This window comes from Taeniopygia guttata, chromosome 5 (assembly GCF_048771995.1).
Source record: "Taeniopygia guttata chromosome 5, bTaeGut7.mat, whole genome shotgun sequence".
Taxonomy (NCBI): Eukaryota; Metazoa; Chordata; class Aves; order Passeriformes; family Estrildidae; genus Taeniopygia; species Taeniopygia guttata.
In genome coordinates, this window is record NC_133030.1 from 39,805,487 (window position 1) to 39,825,703 (window position 20,217).

Sequence of the window (20,217 nt, forward strand, 5' to 3'; positions counted from 1 at the left end):
AAATCATAAAACCTAACAGAACAAGACAAGATAAAATCTCTTTTAAAAACCTAACCTTAAAACAAAATGATAAGATGATACAGGCACAGACAAGACTGACTGTGTCCTCTAATTAAAGGCAAGGAAAAAAGGAGCAAGACAACATAATAATTTATGAAAACAAGGTGAGAGCTGATGATGATGGGCTTTCAAGTGAAACCCTACTCCCAAGAGAACTCAAAGTTCATGCAAAAACTCAAAAGCCACAGGAAAGAGCTGAAAGTCTGCCCAAATCCTAAGTTAGTGCTTGCAAGTCTGCATTGGTGGTGAACATTTTTGTTCACAGGATCGACCTTAAAATCTTTGAGTGCAGTGATAAGAAGGTACATGCAACAATTTAAGAGGTATTTAATAAATAATATAAATAAAGCTGTTGCTGAGAAAGCACAGGATGAATTTCTAAGGTGCTCTTAATTGCCAAAACAATTCCGTGTAACTGAAGGCAATCATGCAAATACTCTCAAAATGTAGACTAGCAACTCTAATGCCTGGATGTGGGAAAGGTCCTTTTTGGTTTAAAAGCAAGGAAGAAATGCTTCACTTGCCTCACAATGCTTTACTTCGTTCACAGTGCTTCACTTGAGCAGAACTAGAAAAGCAGCAACTGCTTTTCAAATAATTGACAAGGAGAATTTAGTGGATACTAGAATAAAATCAAGTTATAGCACATACCAATTTTATTTCCATGCTCTTTTGAGCAGGAACTGGAAAAGGCAGAAATGCAGCCTATAGTGCAGGAGAATCCCTCTTGTCCTACAAGTCATTTGAGTGAAGGCAATAGGGCAGTATCTGGAGTCCACAGCAGAAAAGCTCCCAACACATTACATCTACATGTGGCTATTTATTCCTGCTTATCACACCGTGGTGTGGCACCACTGGTATTGGACCACGACATTTGAGTTTTCTTGATCTCTATTCAAGTGAAGTTCAAAGCTGCCTCTCTTTTTTTTAAATGAAAGTCAATGCTATTCTAACATTAAAAGAAAAGAAAAATCTGTGACTGTGGACATCAAATTGCTTCAGAGCAGAGAGCAACACACAAAATACAGATAAAGGCTCAGCGATTAAGAAAATTAGGACCCATACGTACAAATTCAAACATATCAGAAGATGAAGGAGATTTTTGCACCAAAAAACCCCAATATTGAAAAAAGGCCTCAAAATAAAGCTTTCTTACTATGCAAAAACTCTGTCCTGTGCTAGTTTCCACAGAAAGAAATGTTAGATCAGTTATAAATTTAGCAGTATCTGATATGCTCACAGCATGTCCTAGCATACCCACTCCAGGAAAACAGAATTTCTGTCTGCTGTGAATAATATTCCCTTGCCCCAGTACCCTAAATCCTCAAGGTAATTTGTCATAATTAAAAACAAAATGCAATTTCTTAAACATTACCCTAAGGAGTCTCACTTTGGTAACATTGTCTGCCTATCAACATGCTATAAGCAAGCCAGCTGTAAGCCTGCATGTGCAGAATTTTACCAGTGATTGGAGCCAATGCCTTGCTAATAAATGGCAAAATACTTGGCTAGGAGAAAAAGGAAATAACCCTAAATCCTAGGTCTAGGATGGTGTTCAGTACACTCCTATGTTTAAAAATCCATAAAAACATCTGCTATCCTACTGCTTCCTTCTGCACTGAGTGTCTGCCAATGGAAAGAAAAGGGAAAAAAACCCCAGAAAATAATAATATCACAAAATGCCACTGCACTGGTGTTAATCCATGTAACAATGAATACATGGCTTTTGAAAAGCTACATGGCTTTTGAGCACATATTAACTTTTATTCCCTAGTTAATCTTTTCCCAAAGCTAAAATTACTTCCTGAAGCTGGCTGTTTAAAGCCAGTCCTGGTATACTAAGCAGTAAGATTACAGAAAAAATACTGGGTTTTTTTTAGCATGAAACACCAGAAAATACCACAAAGGTCTGTTAAGCAGAAAGAAAAAAAAAGATGCAAGGCAGGAAAAAAATCAAATGTGTTTTCCATCAAGTGAAAAAAACCTCAAGAATAATTCTTAGATCTTACAAATTACAGTTAAATTAAATGTAGAGACTTCTATAATACTATAGGAAAGTTTTATCTGTAGAAGCAAATTAAGACCAAGGACCTTTCATTTACCTGGAATATGGAATTTCTCCACAGGAAAACTGCTTAGTTGTTCATATATTCTACTTTTCTCTTGTAAAAGAGTTTCTTTTAAGGCACTCTCCCTATGTCCTCGGGAATTGAGAGCCTCTAGGAGTTGGTCCAGTTGTTCCCGAGAACTGTAAAAGCACCAACGGTTTGGTTTGTATACTGGCCTTGGCACCTCTATGACAACACTGGTATGTGAATCTTGGTCAATATTGGAGGTAGATTCAGAGGATTTCAAAGACTCTCCAGTTTTACTGAATACCTGAGGTTCATTTGTGCAAGACTGTCCACTATTCTGAAAGGAAGACGTTCGAGGCAACAACATGTCTTCTGTGAGACCAGAATAGTCCTCCTCTACAAACAATCCAGGAACAGAAGGGAAAATCCAGTAGCGTCGGTACAGGCGGTCACGACCTAACGGGGTGATATTTGTGCAGGCTGTTGCATTCTGAATCTTTTCTAACAGATCCTTCTCTTTCTTTTGTTGCTCCTGTTTTAAAGCTTCTTCATCTTCAGCAGTAAGAGGTTCGTGCTTTTCACAAGTGGTCTCTTCTTGTCTTGTAAATTCTTTAAATCCATTTTGCCTTCTCCTTCCTAAAGTTAAAAGAAGTATGATAGCAATTAATTTACAATTTTTTTTAACCAAAAACTCAAGTGAAGGGCAGATTTTAGTTCTGCCCTTTCTGGTTATCCAAACTTACACTGTCAAAGACCGTCAGCTCAGTCAAGAGAGAATACTGGCTGTATTAAAAAAAAACCTCAAGTGATTAGCCCCCATTCCCTTGAAAAACGGGTAACCACTTTAAATACACCATCACTTTACAGAAACTAGACTAAGTCTCATTGACTGACACTGTCATCTTAAATATCATATAAGAAGAACCAAAATTTCAAGAATGCAAAAATGTATAATAGAAATATCTTATAAGGATAAAGTAAAATTATAGCAATTTCACTACTGATTACAAACTATGATCCAGACTTTATTTATTATACTCAAAATTACAATCTTAAACTGCCAAGGGTCTCAAGAAAGACCAGAATCCCTACATAGCAGCTTTTACGGCAAGCTCAGGTATCTTGCATTTAAAAATCAAAGTGGTCAAGTATTTACTATTATTTCCCCCCTTAATTTGTACCAGCTGAAAACATTTCAGTTCACGTCTTTAGTTTACCAAATTATTATGTCCTGGTAGTCGTCTAGATCAGTACTATGTCTCATAATTGATACAGGCAACCTGAAAGGTGTAGTCAACACTCAAATTCTACACATCTCCAGTGTGACCTTCAGTTCCCTGGTTGTATGAATTAAGTAATAACACTTGTTTGTCATCCAGTCACAATGTATCAAACATGAGTAATTGAGAAACCTGAAATTCTGTTTAAGAGCTCATTGCTTTTTCATGGCAAAGCTGTAACAAACGTAAATCTGTGTTACTGAATGACTCAGAATTTCCATCCCAGGTACTGTTAGAAACTGTACAAGTTTGCAACTTAAGTCCAGAATCATCCAGGATTTTCACTGGCACAGACACAAGCATGAAGCTATCCCAGCAGAAAGACACGGATGAGGTAGCAACCCAAAGCCATCAACCATTATTCCTCCTGTGGTGACATGTAGGTTTAGTTAGCAACAGGAGGCAGCACCATTTACTGCACTGCAGTTCCTACTAGCACACTGCTGAGGAAATTAAATCTAGGCTTAAGACTGGTTTTATTCTTGTGTAGGAGGCATGCTGCTTCATTAGCAAAGGAAAACTACACCCAAATGCTTGATCTAATGTCTTCTTTTGAAATACTAGTTGGTTTTGCACTTTATTAAAAAAAAAAAAAAAATTAAAAATATCAAACCCACACCATCTCCTATGAGATGAAACTCCTACAACTGTCTCTATGAGGGCAAGTACTTGTAATTGCAACACCATAACGTTTTTTAGACAAAAGAGGAATCCACACAGCATGTATGGAAGACAAGAAGAAACAGAAGTGTGAAAGAACATACAGCTGACCATAACAACTACACCAGGCAGGCTCAATGTACTTAACAGCCCATTATGATCATGTTTGAGTGTGGGTTTGTTTCCTTAAAAGAAAATTACAGCAAAGATTGATGCTTTTACTATAGAACACAAGAGCTTGCCAGGTACATGCATGCAGGTGCACAGGTACACAAACAAATTCAATATAGCATTACCTCTCTGTCGTTTTTTGTTTGGTCCCAGCTCTTCTTCATCCTCTGTGACTGTGTCCATGTCTTGCTCTTTACGTTCTATCTCTTTGCTCTCTGTACTAGTATCAAGGTCCTCCCGTTCCTCCTCCCTGACACAGCAAAATAAACAAACAGTGACTAACCAACCATGCAATATAGGCTGAATGATAAAAAATACACAATAAAATATGGCATCTTTGACACAAAGAGTACTTTTATCTCCCAACTACTTAACCAGTAAAATACCTATAATGCTCTGAAAAAAATAAACTGTAAATCACAGACTATATTAAAACCCAAAAGAAACCCACTGAACTGTAAATGTGAAGTTTTATATTAAGGAGTAAAACTTGCTCTTTGGTACCAACACTTTAATTTCATCTGATTATTATTATAATCAGATCATTTTGTGTAGTTCTATTGCTGTAAATTTTTTTTTCATCTATAAGAAAAGTCTCCTTCCCAAAATGCATATACCATTCTGCAAAATGCTTGTTACACATTTTTGCCTCATCTAGTAAATATAATTAATACCCTACAGAAAACCAGGCAGTTTTTACAACGTAACTTTTTTACCAATTTACACCAGTATGAAGAAAAATAAAATCAACATTAAGGACAACATACTTAAAATATAGCTTTGTATATGATCTAGTCAATGAAACTACACATGTGAGGTCTGGCCAGGAAGCTGAAAAGTGTTCTATTTATACATCACAGTAATACTATGTATCATACCCAACAGGTATTTCTACAGCAGGAATTCTTTGCTCCTCTTCTTTCAGCTTTTCTTGTTTCTCTTTCATTTTTAACTCTTGTTCTTTTAACCTTTCTTCTCTTTTCTTACGTATCCTAATAGTAAGAAGGATATAGAAAACCAGTTGCAATTAATATACTATCTGGTCTGTCCACATCTTTTTTCTTTTATACTAAAACATCATCCAAAAACAGCAGCAACATAGGAAAACGCAACATTTAGCACAACTAAGTTTCACTCCTGTCTACTGTCCCAGAAAACCAGCACAGAACAGAAACATTACTACTGTTTCTCATACACCTTCTGCAACCATGAGATTAATCTCATCTGTAGCACCAAAATTTAGTTTTCCACATCCTAGTTCTACCTTGCTGCTGCCGCCTCTCGTTCTTTGCGATGCTGTTCTGCCTTTAATTCCCGAAACTCCTGTTTTGCTTGTCGTAGCACATCAACAGAATCCTCAATGAAATCTCGAGTGGAGACGAGAGTCAGAAGTTTCCCACAGAGAGCATGAAGGATCTTCATCTTTTCTCCTAATAAAATTCAGACCAATGTTTATATTTCACTATGTAATTGATAGTAAGTCTAACTCTTACAGACTCCAAACTGGATTTGTCCTCACTAGGTACACTCACAGAGACATTTCCTGAAAGCATATCTGCTGTGCTCAGAGACACAAGCCTATATGTTTAATTTATTAACTTTTACCATCAAAATAAGTAGTAAAATGCAAAGTGGAGATAAAGGAAATTCTTCTCCATTTCCAAATAATGAACAAAAGACCCAAATACAAACAGGGGAAAAAAAAGCAGGGGCTGAATCAAATATACCAGTGATTTTTCCAGAGAGATTCCCTTACTCAAGTAACACTAATATTTTTTAAATGAGATGAAAGAAAAGCTACTCAGAAGTAATGAGACTGACTAGGCTCTGCAATCTCTGATGTGGTGGGGGATGTGCTTGTGGGGACTGAAGCATAAGGGGATGAGTGTTGGTCTACATATGACCCCCTGAGATCCTTTCCAAACTCAATTATTTTATGATACAGTAAATTTTGACTATTACTGGTCTGAAGGAGTTGCAAAATTGACCACTTATTGAGCAATCTAATAACCTCTAACATGTATTGTCTTTTATTACCTGGCAACAAATCATATACTGAGGTACTTGAAAGCTTCTTCAAGAGACCAGGATTACTTAATCTCAGCTCCATGCAAGCATCATCAGTAGTATCAAACCCTCCTCGTTTCTGGTAACGGTATTTTGCATTGGCTGATGTTATATCAGCACCTGATGCTAGAATGTGCAGTCTGAGAATCTCAGAAAGAGTGCAGCTATCAAGATCCAAGTTTTTCAAATTGCAGCCTACAGTTGAGAAGAATTAACAGTTATTTTATACAGATATTTAAATGTACATAAATATAAAAATAGTTATTTAAAATACAGAGCAAAATAATAACAAGAACAAAACAAGAAGTGAAACCCACACATACCCTGATGTAACTGGGGCCATGCAGCTGCCAAAGTTGCAACTGCAGACAGTGCAGATTTTGTGGGGTCTGCATCTTCATCCAAAGCCTCTGTTAAATCTTTAAGGAAATAAACACTTTATTCTAGTGCAAATTAAAACTTGTACTGTGAGGGAAGTAAAGGAAGCTGTGTTTTGAGAGTTGCAGACAAAGCAAAAAGAGGGATGATATTTACAGATGCATCAATGTGTTCAAAGCTCAATTCAACATTCAAACAAAAATTTACAGATCTTTAAATGCAACTAAAAAAACTCCAACTAAAAGCTAAGGACATGCACCACATGCTATATCTAGGGAGACCGCCATAGAAGCTGTTAAAGCAACCGCAACACGCAGAACATGCACAATGGCAACATAAAAGGCAGCAAGAACAAATCCAGGAACACACTTGAAAGCACAGACAAGTAGCAATGCAGGAACACCTCTATTTCCTTTCCTCAAACAAACTGTTTTCTCTTATCATAATTTTGCATTTAGGAAGCATAACTCAAACCAATAATGTATTTTGATACTGGCTATCACCATTCACTTTATACTTTCTATCTGTAACTCGGATACAGCATGTTCTGCACAAACACAATTACTAAGACATTACAAATAAATCTTATTTCACCAAATCAAGTACCTGCACTTAATGACCATCATGCATAAGCAAACTGACCAAGAAAGCAGGGAAGTGAAAGAGAGAAACAGCAAATTCCTGTTTCTTAAACAAAGGTTTCCTCAGCACTTACAGATATTTCTCCAGAGGGTTGGCAGAATATTTTCAGCAGTGCATGCTGTTTCAACAACTTCACTTTATTCAAATCCAAATTATTAAGCAGTTAAAGTCATCAAGTCAAAATAAAACCACAAATACAAACTATACAAACAATACATAAAATGCAAATCCAAATCCACAACAGTCCTCTAGGATGATTAATGTTGTTTGAAAACTGTCACCCTGACACAGCAAAATGAATCTCTGCACCTCCCTTCTCACTTTAACTGTATAACACACTTTGAGCAAGTATTGTGCACCCCAAAACCACACATGGCAACAGTAGTGCTCCCTGTCGCAGAAACTCTGCCTGTACAGAATTTAACTGAGCAAACATGCTGACTACTGCTAGTTTGGTTAGCCAGAATAACAAAGCCAAGACTATGTAATTCTTTTACAGGAAAGAAGATGTCTAAACAAGAGTGACAAGAAATGAAAGTTCTGAGGCAAGTAAAACATTAAATGAAGTGCCTTACCCACAACTCTGCTGAGAGAAACAAAATGGCAGACTTTTGCAATTGTCAGCCCCATTACGTCAAATTAAGATATGAAAGTTACATTAAGCTTTTTCTGATCAGCTATATGAATAATATAGAATCTAATCAACTATTCTATGATTACCTGATAATCCTTGTTTGTATTGCCAAGGCAACACTCTCAGTAGTTAACAAATACAGTTGGAATAGTTAAACTCAGCAGTAATTAAAATACAGTCTAAATTTATTAACACTGTCTCAAATCTCTATTCAATTAACAAGAGCAGATGCTGATATTGAAGATAGTGCCCATGCTTTATATTAAGATAAGTTATAGAATGGACCTTAATCTTAAGCATGAAAATAGACAATCTTCAAGGGAGGAATTAAAGGAACTTTTGTTTAACTTGCACCCTGGCTTGCAGGGGCACCACAGAATTCACTTGACCTCAAACAGGGAGTGCTCTTATGTACCTGCCTCTAATGAAATATAGGCTAGTAGGATGGGTCAAAGTTTTTCCTTTAGTCAGCAAATTTGGCAGTCCATAAACACAGGACCACAAATCTGTAACAAAGCCTGCATTTCCTTCTGATCAGTGGTTAGTATACACTGAATGCCTCTGAAAATGGGGACAACATCAGCTTTAGAGCAAAGTCAGAGTGATTGTGAGAGTTTTTAGTGAAAGAACACAGATGGTAGTATCAAGGAGCTGTGGATGCATAACTACAGGTCTTCACGGACAATGAATATTCAATTCTCCATTACAGCTGTGCTGGGGAGTTTTAGTTTTTAATCTAGTTAGGAACAGATTTTCTTTCAGATATAGACATCTCTGAGAAGACTTAGGAAAATGATTTGTTTCCTGACCCTCAGGAGAAATATGTAACAGTGCTGCTGGAGGAACAGGAGGAAGGTAAAGATGCTTCCTGCACCTCCAAAACACAAGCAATGCTGTTAAAAGCTTATTATGCTTTGCTGGATACAATCCTAGTAACAATGAGCTTCCTTTTTCTCTATTCCCCCCAGACCCTGTGGTGTATGCCCAGTTTAAGGCTTTAATTTTAGATAAAAGAGAAAAAACAAGCCCATTTACATACAATATCCATGCATAATAAGACAAGGTTAAACAACGGAGTGCCGTAAATCATGCAGCTTTAAAGTTAATTCCAGTGCATTTTCAGCTTTTCAGCAGTAAAATTAAAGATCTGACCTTTGGTCTCAGCATCAGCTATTTGATCTTTGGCCACTTCCTCTTCCTCTTCGGCCATTGCCTGAAAGATGGCAGTCAGGAAGAAAAACAGCAATTCACATAGTGGGCCTTCAGTGTCATTTCCTACAAGAGCTTCCTCTAAAACCTCTGTGAATAAAGTTTAAGAAGCGTCACTTTTGCCGCAAAGTTGGAAAAAAATTATGTACTGAAGAATGAAAACATTTTTTTTTCCTTCAGGTATGATAATTAAATTACGTTTCCATAATTTACTGCATATATTCCTAGAGTGACGGTGCCAGAAAGAGTGCTGACCAAACATTATTTTCTTAATATATAACTGCAAGAATAAAGTACAAGTAGGTATTTTGATAAGCAGAATAACAACTTGTAAACCAAAACTAATTTTGATTTTACAAATCCCTTGGAGCTGACTGTGAACTGAAAACTGGATTGATATGCATGTGTTAGCACTGACAGATTAAAGCCACATAGGAAGTTCTGTAGCAGTGGTACTTGTGTGCACTTCAGATGTTTCATTGTTTGGTATAAGGGAAACCACCAAGGTGGGGCACCTTGCCACATAAGCCACAACTTGCCTAAAGTCACTCCTTCAGGAAATTCATCTTGAAGATCAAAAAGTTCCCCAAAAGCGTGTAAAAACTCCAAAACCATCAGAGCATCACCAAAGATCTCAGGAGGAAGTCTCGTCTTCACTGGCATTGGAATGGGAAGTTCCTGCAAACCAAATGGGATGACTTAATACAGTATTTGGTTTGTGCAAAGTACGCAAATCACTAAAACCAAAGAGACTATTATTCTAAGGAACGTATTCATTTGGTTTATCTGCATTTTACTCAAATGAGTGCCACAGGACACATGACCAGTTATCATGGGAACACTGGTGACAGTACTAACTTTGGAAACCGAAAAGCATGCAACTTGAATGTAAAATTTTCGAGAAAGAAGTGTACTCATGTCCATGAAGTTTGTATCTTTATTAAATGAAGTTAATCCCACTACAAGTTAAAAATATTGGCTGTCAAGCTTTTTCCTTTATAGCTGTATTATTTCACAAGAGTTTTGAATTTCAGTTTCCTGAACTGTCTAGACAAACAAAAATAAACATACTCTTAAAAGTTACTTATGATTGCCTGCAAAGATAAGCAAAACAAAACACTAACACATTCACATAAAACACACTCTTCTAATACTAGGATATGCAAGATCGTGTCTAACAGCTGTGTGTTCTGGTACTGGGGTTTTTGCATTTGTAAGGCACTTATGGTAGCTGAAGACATTCAAGGGAGCTGATGTAACCATATAATGAGATCACTTAACAGAGACACCACCGCTAAATCACAGATTACAGTGCCTAACATCAACTTTGATTTTGAAACCATCTTCATGTAATCCTTCAAGATTTGTCTTCATTTACTGTTTCTTAGCACACATAGTTAAATAATTTTCAGAATTATGTCTCTTCCACAAATGTGGTAGTTTACAAATATTAAAAAGAAGAAAGCCGAATACTTTGCTTCAAAAGAACAAAGTAAGATATTTCGTAAGTTTCCAGAGACAGGAATCTTTACAAAGGCAGTCCTTACCTAAACTCATCTTTATTTATATTCTTGTCAATTCACAGAATCACAGGTTATTTTGAGTTGTAAGGGAACCACAAGGCCCTTCAATTCTAACTCCTGGCCCTGCACAGAATCATCCACGTGAACCATCCTGTGCCTGAGAGCATTGTCCAAATGGTTCTTGAACTCCATCAGACTTGGTGCTTCGACCACTTCCCTTGGAAGCCTGTTCCAGCACCCAACCAGCCTCTGAGTGAAGAAGTTTTTTCTAATATCCAACCTAACCCTCCCCCCGGCACAGCTTCAGGCCATTCCCTTGGATCCTGTCACTGTCACCACAGACAAGACATCAGTGCCTGACCTGTGATGAGGTGTCCCCTCAGTCTCCTCCAGGCTGAACAGACCAAGTGATCTCAGCCACTCCTCATACAGCTTCTCCTCCAGACCCTTCACCTTCCTTTTTTCCCTCCTTTGAACACTAATAGCTTCATACCTTTGTTGTATTGCAGTGCCCAAAAACTCACAAAGTACTCCAGGTGAGGCTGCACCAGGCACAGAGTGGGGTGAATAGAGCAGCAGAGTCTCAGTGTAGTGATGACACCGCTTTTCCACTCCTCCTTTCTTCTTTCCAGTAGAAATACAACAGCACTGTTTTCACAGCTTGCTCTCCTTTCAGCAATGGCCTTCCCTTTCTTCAAATTTTTTCCCCTTTCTACATAGCTAGGAGTTTTCACTCCCATTTCAATTGCCATACAGCTCTCCTTGCAAGTATGTTCAGCTCTCATATTCCTCCCAATCAGTGCTTTCACTTGAATTCATTTAACACTCTCCTTTATTTCCACTTGCCCTCCTTGCACTTGTCATGGTTCCCTGGGTACCTCAAACTGTCATCCTTGTGTTTCTGACTATTTGCCCCCTTTCACTATCCCCTGCTAAAATAAATCCCAGTAAAACAAATATAAAAGTATAACACTAGAAAATCTTCTGTTACGTACAACCACACTATAGTCTTGTGTAAAACCTAAGTTCTTTGAGAAGCAAATTCTTGTTACTTTCTACAGGTTTCCAGTATCATAATGAAAGATACTAATTAAACATGATCTATACAGTATATTATAGTATATATAGTATATTGCTACAGTTAAAATCAAAACAATGCCACAGGAAATAACAAGCCAGTGTCTTTCCTAACTTTCACAGCCAAAAATTTAGTTTTTTCATTACTCAAATCTTTTACACAATTCATGTTCTTATAACTGACCTCATTTTGTATACTTCACAGAAAAATCAGGTATACTCAATACCCTTCACTCAGTAATGCCAGCACATTGAACATACTCCATAGTAGACTGAGCACAGCCTGTAAAGCTTTTCAGGAGGTTGAAAATGCAGATGCAGATGATCCCATTAGCATTGGCACTGGGAAATAAATACTATACACTGCAGGTGACTCACAGCCTCTAGCATTCCAATCATACCTAGATTTGCCTCTGCATTAGGGAATCTAATCCATCTGGGGACTCTGAAAACTACAGTCTTCAGCTCTTCTAAATTCAATCATACCTTAAGGTCATCACACTCCATATCTTCTCTAGGCTTACTCCACTGTTTCAGGTATTCCACATATTTTCTTTTTTCCTCACGCAGCTTCTCTCTTTCCTGAAAAAACGTCACAATTGTATATAATTATTGTTACATACATGTTACTGCAATTTCTAAAACTGCACCACTTATTATTCAATCCCACTGAAAAGTAAAACATCTTATTTATAGAATGGAGTAATCTATTCATTTTTATTTTATATAAAATGATACTGGAAAAAATATTTAAATTAAGTGATATGTTGTTGGATTAGTTGTTGCTTTTGTTGGAGGGTGTTTTGGGTTTTGTTTTCTTTTTAATGGAAGTGGCTAAAGAAAACATACCAAAAATTTAACAGCATTTATGAAAGTTGTCCCAAAAAAGACCATCAAAATAAGATAGTGAATGTTGCTGTGGCAAAATATAGTGGAATATATAGTATCTTCATTCAAGTTGACAAAATTTATTTAGCAATTTACATCCAAGGAGAATCCACACAGAAAGCCACAACCATTAGATATGTTGTCAATCTGATGCAGAACAAATTCTTCAAAGAGAAGACAACCATCAAATCAAACAGTTTGATGCATTGTTGGCAAAAAAAACCCCAAACCCACATTATTACTTCAAAAGTAAATTCAAATTCAAAATGAACTTTTGGTAAACTACAATTATAGAGAATGTTAACCAGAAATAGAACCCATCATCAAATCGTGTAACTGCCTGTTCTTCTAAAGTGCATCTCTAGAAACTGAAAATGATTAATGAAAAACAACTTTAAACAGAGACTAAGAAACAACAAAACTGGAAAGCCATTACACTCTTCCTATATGAAACATATATACTTCAAAAGCATTACTTTTTCTTTTTCTATTTTGAGTCTCTCTTTCTCTTCTTTCTTCTTCATCCTTTCTTCTTCCACAATTTTCTTTAATTCTTCTCTCTTCTTTTCCTTATCTTCTTTCTCCTTTTTCCTAGCTTCTATAGCATTTGCCTTCTCTTGTTTTAATTTAGCTTTTTCAAAAGCTATAAAGGAAAATGACAAACCTAAGTTATTTTTTCTTTTGTAAAATGTTAGTTTTAACTGATAAATAGACTGGATTTTTATAATTACCATATGAAAAAGGTATGGTTATGAAGTCTGAATTGTTTCCACACCAACCAGAAATTCAAACACTTGGAAGTTCTCTACAGAATCAAAGTTTCAAGCCTATGTATTAGACATGTTTTACGAGGTTGTCAACAGGTAATAAAGTTAAATATATCTGGTTTTACGAGTATACAGAAGGTTATTACTTGTTTATTGGTTTCTATCAATTGACATACGAAGATGAGAACTGATTCCAACATATAATTACACCAACATATTTAGTAATGACTGCCTAATAAAAGCATGTCACAACCAGGTGTGGCACACAACCATGAAGTATCTGTGATAGTAAAAACCTTTAAATAAGTGATCTTTAAATATTTAGTTCCTACTGAATTACTGAAGTCAATACATTTTAAACCAATATAGTGTTTCAGTGTGTTTTGCTCAAATTTTACTTTAGTTACACAGTTTAAGTTGAACTTTAAATGATTATAAATGCTACTGCCTAGAGATGCAGATTTCTTTGCAGTCATGTGTAGAACAACAGGATACAAATTTCCACTTTCTGTGGACAGACAGTGCCTATCAGCTCACACACACACGCTAACAAATAAAAGGGAGTCTTACTGTTTTAATTGAATAAACAGGAAAGCTAGAAATCATACGCGAATGAAATGAGAAAAGAACGTTACTCTTACCAAGTGGATAGTACTAACAAGGAAAACTTGTATTATATTTTCCTATAACATTTTGAAAATGGGCTAGGTCTCTTCTACCGATAGCTACTGCACATACCAGCAATGTATGCATTTGGCTAACAAATGCAGTGAAGCTGATCCTTGGGGTCTTCAACACACTGAGAAGGTTAATTTTTCAAGGTATTTGGTGTTTTGTTACCTTTTCACATTGTGAAAATGTGTCTTAACTATGCTTTTAGAAGCTGCAGTTTCTGTGTACACAAGAGAGGAAGCAGATTTAATGCTGATCAGCTGTTACCTCCCTCTTGTGCTGTCATTCCCAGCACATGAACAAACAGATGCTTGTGCAAGAATGTGCACACACAAGTTTAATAGAACCCATGAAATTCTAGTGTCCCCATCTTCTATAAAGGAAAGGCCCAAAGCTGTGTCAGACAATTTTGCTGTTATTTAAGCAGATGTTGGACTAGGTAATTTCTTAATATCCTTGCCATCTTAAAAAATTCTGTCTTCAAGAAGATGAAAGGCTAGAACCAGAAGTTCACTAAAATACTTCCACTGATGAAAGCCTTTCCTAAGAAAAGACAATCCTTACAATTCAGAAGAATGTCTCCTCAAGAAGACATACCAATTTATCTAGTTAAACCCAAATAAAAGGCATATGGCCCCTTACTTCATTTGAAATCAAATTTTAATTGATCAGGAACAGGTTAAAACTAAGCCAAAATAATTCAATCAATCCAAACTAAAAATCTCTGAATCTTTTACACTAAAGAAATTCAGAATATTTCAGTTATTTTAATTTTTGAGATTGTTGTGTGAGGAAAATGCATAAATGGAAACACTAACAGATTTGTGTTACACATTTGTGCTTTGATACACTTTCAGCTGGTAAAATTAACACACGACTTCACCATCCAAGCTTCTACAAAAAATTATTTAGCTCTTTATTTAATCTGAGAGAGAAATCAACAGAGTTGGACCACAAGCTTCCTACAATTCCCCAATTTAGACAACTAACATGGACGAAAAAAAATAAAACCAAGAAACAAGCATGCTAACTATTGAAAGGAGCACTTGGCCATAGTGGTGTGGCAGTACACTCTTAATACATTTTCCCGTTGAAAGGTACAACTCCAAAAATACTCTAATTATGGCCAACTCTCAAATCTGCAAAAACTAGTTTTACTGGTCATATGAGTAAACTTGAACTTACCTATGGCCTGCACATCATCTTTTTGCTTCTGGAACCTTGCCCTTTCCCTTGATACTTTACTTTTATTTCCTGGGGTGTTTTGTTTAGATTTAACATTGTCCTCCTGATAGAGAATTTTGAGGTGAAGAGGAAAAAAAAGAGCATAATAAGTACAGTGAAATGACCAGCAAAATATAGTCCCATTTTAAAACTGTTCTCTAGAACACAATGAAGTAATATAGTGATTAAGAGTCTCAGTGTTTAAACACAGGCAAGTGACATAATTTTGTCTGAGAGTCCAAATTAAAGCTTTTTAGTAAATTATTTATTAATCCCAGAATGGACAAGTACTCTGTCATCATAACACACCGAGAAACTATTTTCTTGATGGGATCCCAGAAATAATAACAAAAAAAAAGAAGATAACGTATCAATTATTATCCCTTTTACCAGCTTAACTATAAAGCAATTACTTTAAGAACAATTATGGAATATATCCCAATTGCCCTCAAAATAAAAAAAAACCCACAATGTCAACTCTGTATTTCAAATTATCTGAAAACTCTGACAAATAGAAGAACTTCATAGACTATGTTGATTGTCTTCATCTGGGATTAAAAATGTTATTACTTACAAGACTTGCAGATGCCCTCTTTGGAGGTCGCCCTCGCCGTCTGCTTGCAGGACTAAAGATAAATGTGGGTGGTTCATCAGGAAAGAAACAGGAGAAGTTTTGTTCTGCTAGATTATATTTTTCAATTGATGTTGCCTTAGTAAGAAAGATGAAAATAGATATTCATGGTGAAATTTATAAACATAAGCTAAATAATCTAAATATAAGCAAATTAATCAACCATTAATTCACAAAAGAAGACAGTAAGAGTAACCATATCCACAATTGCTTAATTGAGGATAAGAAATAAAGCTCTGAAATAGTCTAAGTGAAGAGTTAATCTACCAAGTGGACAATGATAATTATGTATGCAGCACACATCTGAAACTAGAATTTGGCTTCATTTGGTAAGATGTTCTTTCTTTAAAGCAAACGCAGCTTGTCAGTGTCTTCCTAGCATAATAAGACTAAATTATGTGTGTGTGTGTGTCAAGAATAAATTTTGACAGACAAAAGCAGAAACTTATTGAAGAGTTACATAATTCTCTATTACACAGATACTTATTTCTGGAGGAAGATTTTTCCAAATTTATCAGAATTTCTTTTTGAGTCTACTTTCTCAACCTGATGACTTCAGGAAATCTGCCCTTATTGGACAATACAGATAAGGATACAAAGGAGACATTCCAAATATGACATGTTCATATAACTGAAATGCAAGGCAATCAGCAAGAGGACAAGAAGACACTCTACAGAAAGCCCAAATAAAGACAAGATGACAAATATACATATACAGAATGTAACAATTTTCCTGAGGCTCCAGAAAGCATCACTAATAGATCACTAGTCCTTAATGTGGTACAATGAGCTGGGTCAAAATGACCACTTAACAAGCCCAAGGAATGAGGTGGTTTATCCCTTTCAGCTTTATTTTACTCTATTTCAATTTCTTTAGAAGAGACAGACTCTTAGAGGTACAAATTTATTTAGAAATTCATTGCCTTTGTTATTTTCCACAACTTTTAGAGGCAAGACAGTCACTGACTCTCATCCCTCTTAGTCTTCCTGCACAGAATGAGCAGTTACACAGCTTTATCAGAAAATAACAGACATAATACTTCCTAAAAACAAGAAGATAGCAAGGGTTTCAGGGTCAAGACTGCAATATACAGTGAAGGAGTCCAGGATCACTTGTGGTATAGTAAGCAAGGCAAGGGAAAATGCTGCCTTGAAGGAAAAGCTGCTCAAATTCTCAGTCATCTGGTGCCCACTAAAATGTGAACTTTAGTGTGAATTGTTCTAAGTATCACCATATATCTAAGATTACAAACACATGCACAGTCAAAATTCAAGGATTTATCAAAAACCCATTCCAGTCACCTAAACTCTGTTACATGTCTCACTAAAGATCTAGAGACTGAATTCTACCTATTATAAAACATCTTCCAGATAAAAGAATTAGAACAATAATAATATTGGTTTACTGTACCAACACAGAAACAGTTCACTTTTATGTGACTTAGAAATACCAGCTGCATAACTTGAAGAATGAAAATAATTCATGTGCTAGACTAATCAAAAGTATATTATACTTGCAAAAAGCTAAATTTGGTGTAGTATTTAAAAGGAGCTCTGAGCAGCTAGTGGAGAAGAGCAAAAATATATTAAATAGCGTCAATATTCGATCCATAAATTATTTCTTCTTGCTTACCTTAGCTTTAATTACTCCATCATGTGGTTCACAGTGCTGTTTCAGAAAAAGCTTAAGTCTATCACGAGAAAAGAGATGTTTCCTCCGGCTGTATTAGGAAAGAAAGGTAGTATTATCAACTAACATCTTCAATTAGTATTTAAGTACAGCCAAAAGTATGTGCAGGAATACATGTGATAGACCATATGACTGATCTTTTTCTTATTTTTTTAATTATAAATAACACCCTTACTATGTTAATTAACAACCATTCTTTGAAAGCCCAACTGAATTAAAATTTTCCTTATGAATAAAACAAAACACAAGTAGTACATAAACAGTTGCTTTATGCATCCGCAATTTTTATTTTGAAGATTCTGTTATGTCCTCTTTTATAAACATCCTTTTGATCCATGGTAGATCCTCCAAATACTTCTTAAAATTCCGAAATAAAACTCCAGTCTAATTGTTTCAGAAGAGAGGGAGGACAAACAAACAGGGACAGCAGGAAAGCAGCATTCACATCTCTCAAGCAGAGAGGCAAGCCAACAAGGGACAAGGTGAATTCATACACTTCTCAGTCAAGCTATGCCACTTCTTTCTACAGGACAGTGTGCACTCTGCTGGCTCCTGGCATTCCAGGGAACCTGCATTACTTCATGGGAAGGAAAAGGCTTCACTACACAGGAGTAGTTAATGGAAAAAGAAATCCTGATTTGTGCTGGAACTAAATGACTTGTAATCACACAAACTGAAGTTTGTTTACAGCATCCAGTTTATTTTGATGCACAATATACTCTAAACATGTATTTTAACTAAATTTACTTCTTAAATAAAAAAATTATCTCAAAACTTCTACACCTTTCTATTTTAAATCAATCTGATTGCCAGTGCCTGCTCCAGCATTTCAAACCAGCAATGCTACCAGAATGCTCACAGCACCAACAGCTCATTATTGTTATTAGAATTCTCACACTCTTTTCCTCCTACTCCAATCACAACAGTAGCCAAGGTACCAGAAGTCACAGTGTTGCAAAATATGGAATACATTAAAATTTTCTTAAGAAAGGATGTTCTTTGATGTTTGCTCTTTGTATACTTTCAAGCCTAATCAAGATAAAGGGAAATTTAATACATGAAACAGAGGGCTTGGTTGTTAGCTACTATAAGTGATGTCCAGGTGCTAGAAAAATAATTTATTGGTAGAATTGTCTTGTTAAGGTTTAGGGCTGGACATGCCTCAGTGGTCTCAGACCTGGGGAGAGGTTAACAAAGCTTGGGAATAAGAATGCCCACTGACAGTGGACACAAAGAATGCAGAGTTTAGGGGTCACAAAGACATGGAGCAGAATTCCCAAGGTAAGGAAACCCAACCAAGCAACTGTACCAAACCAACTCCAACTGGGTAAAAGGTAATTCTGCAGGGGGAAATCTGTAGCTACAGACTCAGGACCACTGACACAAGGAACTCAATGACTCAAAAGAGAAAGATTGAGCATGTAGACTAATTACCAAAAGATGCAGTAATTAATCAATTAATTGGAGTAATTAACCACTAGAAAATAGAAAATAAATATAGTAATTAGCAAGAGAACTTACGTAACTTGTAGCCAGTGAACACTCATTCTTTTGCTAAAACACTCTTGATTTATGGAATACCACTGATCACCTAGGCTTGTGTATCATCTCTGAAACAAATAACCTCTGTCTCTCTTGAATGTGTACTTATTGGCTTGTTGCACTGGGTAGCTAATCAGATTCTTGCAGACAACAACAGCAGGTCTCATCTGTGTGCCAATGCAAGCAAAGACTTGCAAGGAGTTGGTACCTGTGCTAATGCTACCAAAGCTTGGAATCCTTGATACAGAAGGTCTGTATTACAGTATTTTGTTCCTGTGCTTTTAATTAGCAGCTCTAACATTATTTTAAAATGTTATTTTATATCAAAAAATATTATACAATTCACAGTTACTAAGTATAATTTTAACTTCCACATACTAATTTTTACCTTAGTTGAGATGCTTTAACAATAACAGCTTCATACAGGTGTTTTTTAATAGGTTGGACTTTGTATTTGAACAAAGAAGGATCAATTATGGCTTTCTTCTCCCTAGGAAAAAAAATTTTAAAATTACAAGTTTACATTCACGTATCATCAGCCTCATATTTTAGACATTTGATATATTTATATGCCTATACAATGGATCTCGTGAAAATACCCAGCTTGTAACTTCCATCAGTACCAAGAGGGCCTATTAATTTATGCCAACTTTTCTGCTACTATTTTAAAATCTGCATTAAAACCAGTTCCTGCAATGAACAGGAAGAACAACGAGGAATGTTTTCTTAGCAAGGAAATGGAAGATAAGAAGGGAAGGAAGAAAAAGAGAGTAATGATTCAAGTAATGATACATCCCTACACTTCAGAAAATTGTCTCCTTAATACTCTCAGTACTCATGATGGCAACAGGAAGACAGGAAAAAGGAGAAAAGGATGATGAGAAAGGAGTCCAAAAGATAGAAATAAAATTAATAAAAACACTAGCCCTTGATCTACCAATTGCATTGCAGAACAAATAAAAACTACCTAAAATATTCCCAAAATAGTACTTTGGGGGAAAAAAACCCACAAACCAAACACTTTACC

General features: G+C 36.0%; 1 protein-coding gene across 3 annotated transcripts in view; it reads right to left on the reverse strand.

The window, feature by feature from the left end:
• The window catches only part of BAZ1A (bromodomain adjacent to zinc finger domain 1A), a 63,735-nt gene that overhangs the window by 17,966 nt on the left and 25,552 nt on the right, over positions 1-20,217 (reverse strand). For all 3 annotated transcript variants that reach the window (XM_030274640.4, XM_030274639.4, XM_041716764.2), the window contains exons 5-18: positions 19,579-19,680; positions 17,592-17,679; positions 15,902-16,036; positions 15,289-15,391; positions 13,141-13,307; positions 12,263-12,358; positions 9,716-9,854; positions 9,120-9,266; positions 6,637-6,732; positions 6,284-6,508; positions 5,511-5,676; positions 5,125-5,238; positions 4,372-4,496; positions 2,163-2,771 (exon numbers count right to left, since the gene is read on the reverse strand). In XM_030274640.4, coding sequence (XP_030130500.4) covers positions 2,163-2,771; positions 4,372-4,496; positions 5,125-5,238; positions 5,511-5,676; positions 6,284-6,508; positions 6,637-6,732; positions 9,120-9,266; positions 9,716-9,854; positions 12,263-12,358; positions 13,141-13,307; positions 15,289-15,391; positions 15,902-16,036; positions 17,592-17,679; positions 19,579-19,680 — 2,312 coding nt within the window. The remainder of the gene's footprint in view (positions 1-2,162; positions 2,772-4,371; positions 4,497-5,124; positions 5,239-5,510; positions 5,677-6,283; positions 6,509-6,636; positions 6,733-9,119; positions 9,267-9,715; positions 9,855-12,262; positions 12,359-13,140; positions 13,308-15,288; positions 15,392-15,901; positions 16,037-17,591; positions 17,680-19,578; positions 19,681-20,217) is intronic.